Source organism: Limulus polyphemus, unplaced genomic scaffold (genome assembly GCF_000517525.1).
Source record: "Limulus polyphemus unplaced genomic scaffold, Limulus_polyphemus-2.1.2 Scaffold3525, whole genome shotgun sequence".
Taxonomy (NCBI): domain Eukaryota; kingdom Metazoa; phylum Arthropoda; class Merostomata; order Xiphosura; family Limulidae; genus Limulus; species Limulus polyphemus.
Window position 1 is genome coordinate 21,579 of NW_013669135.1, and position 2,864 is coordinate 24,442.

Genomic DNA, 2,864 nt, shown 5'->3' on the forward strand with positions numbered 1-2,864 from the left:
TTAGAATAATAACATGTAAAGAGCATGTTATTATTCTAATAATTGTTGTTTGTAATTAAGCACAAAGCTACACAATAGGCTATCTGTTCTCTACCCACCACGGGTATCGAAACCCGGATTCTAGCGTTGCAAGTCCGAAGACATACCGCTGTGCCACTGGGAGGGCCCCATAATCAAAATACATCAAATCATTTCGCGTTATTTGTATATTCTTTCGATGTGGTTTAATTTTCGGCGCCAAAAAATGGCGATTTTTTTTTTGTGTGTTTGAAATGGAACATAAAAAATCCAATATACAGTTTAATCCAAATTGTTTATTTTAATATTTTAATCAATGATTATAGCTTTTTATATTCGATTAACTTAATATTATTAATACAAGGTTGTTGTTGTTGGTTGTAATTAAGCTCAAAGCTACACAATGGGCTATCTGTGCTCTGCCCACCACGGGTATCGAAACCTGGATTCTAGCGTTGTAAGTCCGCAGACATACCGCTGAGCCACTGGGGGGCTAATACAAGGTACAACAAGTAATTAATTTTGTTTTTTATTTTTCAATCTATGAAATATGATTAAGATAGTTAATGCTCTAAGTAATTTTCTGAATTATGGTTTAAATAGTTGTATTTATCTATTTTTGTCGAGCCGTATCTCTATCAAAATTTCGCTTCTACGAAAAATATCAGCAAAAGAACAGCGCGCATCAAAAACGGCTTTTCACTAGTCAATAATGTCTGTTGTTCGATTTGTGATTGAAATCTTAAAATAAAGTTAATTGAATTTAAAATTTCTCAAAGAATATTTTAGCTAATCATATACTAACTATTTGTGAGGCTTCCAGTATGCCCCTCAGAATATACCACCGAAATCTGTTTACTAAGCCAAATAATTATTTCTTTTTCTTTCACGTTAAATCACATCATCGACAATCTGGAGATTTGGTTCCCTTGGAGACACACTTATGGATCTCCCTTCATTTTTATTCTTATTGGTTCAGGAGTTTTCTGGAAAATTGTTTAATCTAAGTTTGGACAAATAAAATATTTTCCGATTTCGAAAACTAAGTTTGTGTTAACAACTGATATTTTGGAAGAGTGGCAAACAATCATTGTAAACGTTATCGAACACGTGAGAAGAAATTTGGTCACATGCCATTAGTATATTACGACTGGCTCTTTCAGTAACCTGTTCTTTTGTTGCTATTCTAAGTATATGGTGTTGTTATTAAACAACATTTTCTAGTTCGTAAATTCAAAAGGTATGTGGTTAAGTTTGCTCCATCAGCTGTGTATGTGGGAAATGGTATTGAATTTATTTACAGAGGTTTCTTAGAGAAGCTTAAAATAGGTATGCTACTTACCTAATCTAACTCATGAAACTTTATTTGTTTCAGTAAAACTTACATTTCTTGCCAATCAGCATATTTATACAAATAAATGTGTAGTTTATAATATAAAACTTGAGAGCTATCTCGCCTTAGGCTTAGTAATCACAGTTGCATTTTTTTTTTCCAATTTCTACTTATTCATATATAAATATATAGAAACGAAATACTAATCTATTTTAAATGTTCAAATAGATTGTTATCAGTGATCTGAGTATGAAATCTGACTTTTTCTAATTTCATTACTATTTCGCGAAATTATACTACAAACAGGGTAATGCATCTAAATAAAAAAAACACTCTTTCTAATTTCATTACTATTTCGCGAAATTATACTACAAACAGGGTAATGCATCTAAATAAAAAAAACACTCTTTGTGTAATTAACGCTTGGCGCTTTTAAATGTCGTTGAATGTTTTTAATTAAATGAAGAATACATGCTGTAACTTCTTCAAAAACTTCGCATATAAACGTAAATTTAAATCTTAAAACGTTTATATAAAGCTATTGAACATTCTGAATGTGTGATGGAATACATTATAACATTATGTGTTATTATGATTTTAAAAAATCGAAGCTGTTCCGTTCCATGCATGAAGAGAAGAAGAACAACTAAAAATGTAGCAAAGACAGAAGTCCAACAGTAATTACAAAAAAAAAAAGAGTTCTTTGTTCTGTTTTGGCGCAAAGCTGCACTATGGACTATCGGAGAATCGAGCCCCATATTTTAACGTTGTAAATCTGTGAATTTACCGCTGACTCACTGGAAGACATAATAGAAGACATTCATCAACATTTATACTAAAAAAAAAATGAAGCTTAATAACCAACACAAACCAAATGCATTTTGTTCACACTTCAACACTGCTAATCTACTTAACCGGTCTACCTTTGTATTTATGTTCTAGAATGGAAATCTAGAGAAGAGAAATTACAGAACTGTATAACAAACAGCAGGGTATTATTATATGAAGCTAAATAAAAGTGAGATACTCTAAGTATTCTGCTATATAAAAATTTGAAATACCAAAACCGACTCAAAAAAGTGAATAGCAGCGATATGAGATACAAAGAAAACTAAGTAACAGTGTTCAGTGGATATTGTATAGCAAACACTTTGGGATAAGAGTAGAAAAATATAATATAATGATCCTAGGAAATATGTGGCAGCAAATAATACATTGAGGTGATATAATGCAGTAGATATGTATGTACAATGGACATGATAGATATAAATTATAACTATAATGATCCTAGGAAATATGTGGCAGCAAATAATACATTGAGGTGATATAATGCAGTAGATATCTATGTACAATGGACATGATAGATATAAATTATAACTATAAGTAATTTCCAACCTGTGAGCTGTACTTTGAATCGTGGATCCATATTCCAAGAAATCTGTGCACTTGAAAAAGTGATTCTGATCACTCTGAGATCAGTTGGAGCAGGAAAACCTGTTGAGGAGTTTTATAC

General features: G+C 31.4%; 1 protein-coding gene across 1 annotated transcript in view; it reads right to left on the reverse strand.

Moving 5' to 3' along the window:
- Positions 1 to 2,864, reverse strand: part of LOC106469521 (Down syndrome cell adhesion molecule-like protein Dscam2) — a 120,162-nt gene that overhangs the window by 13,724 nt on the left and 103,574 nt on the right. Inside the window, exon 24 of the mRNA XM_022398060.1 lies at positions 2,747 to 2,845. Coding sequence (XP_022253768.1) covers positions 2,747 to 2,845 — 99 coding nt within the window. The remainder of the gene's footprint in view (positions 1 to 2,746; positions 2,846 to 2,864) is intronic.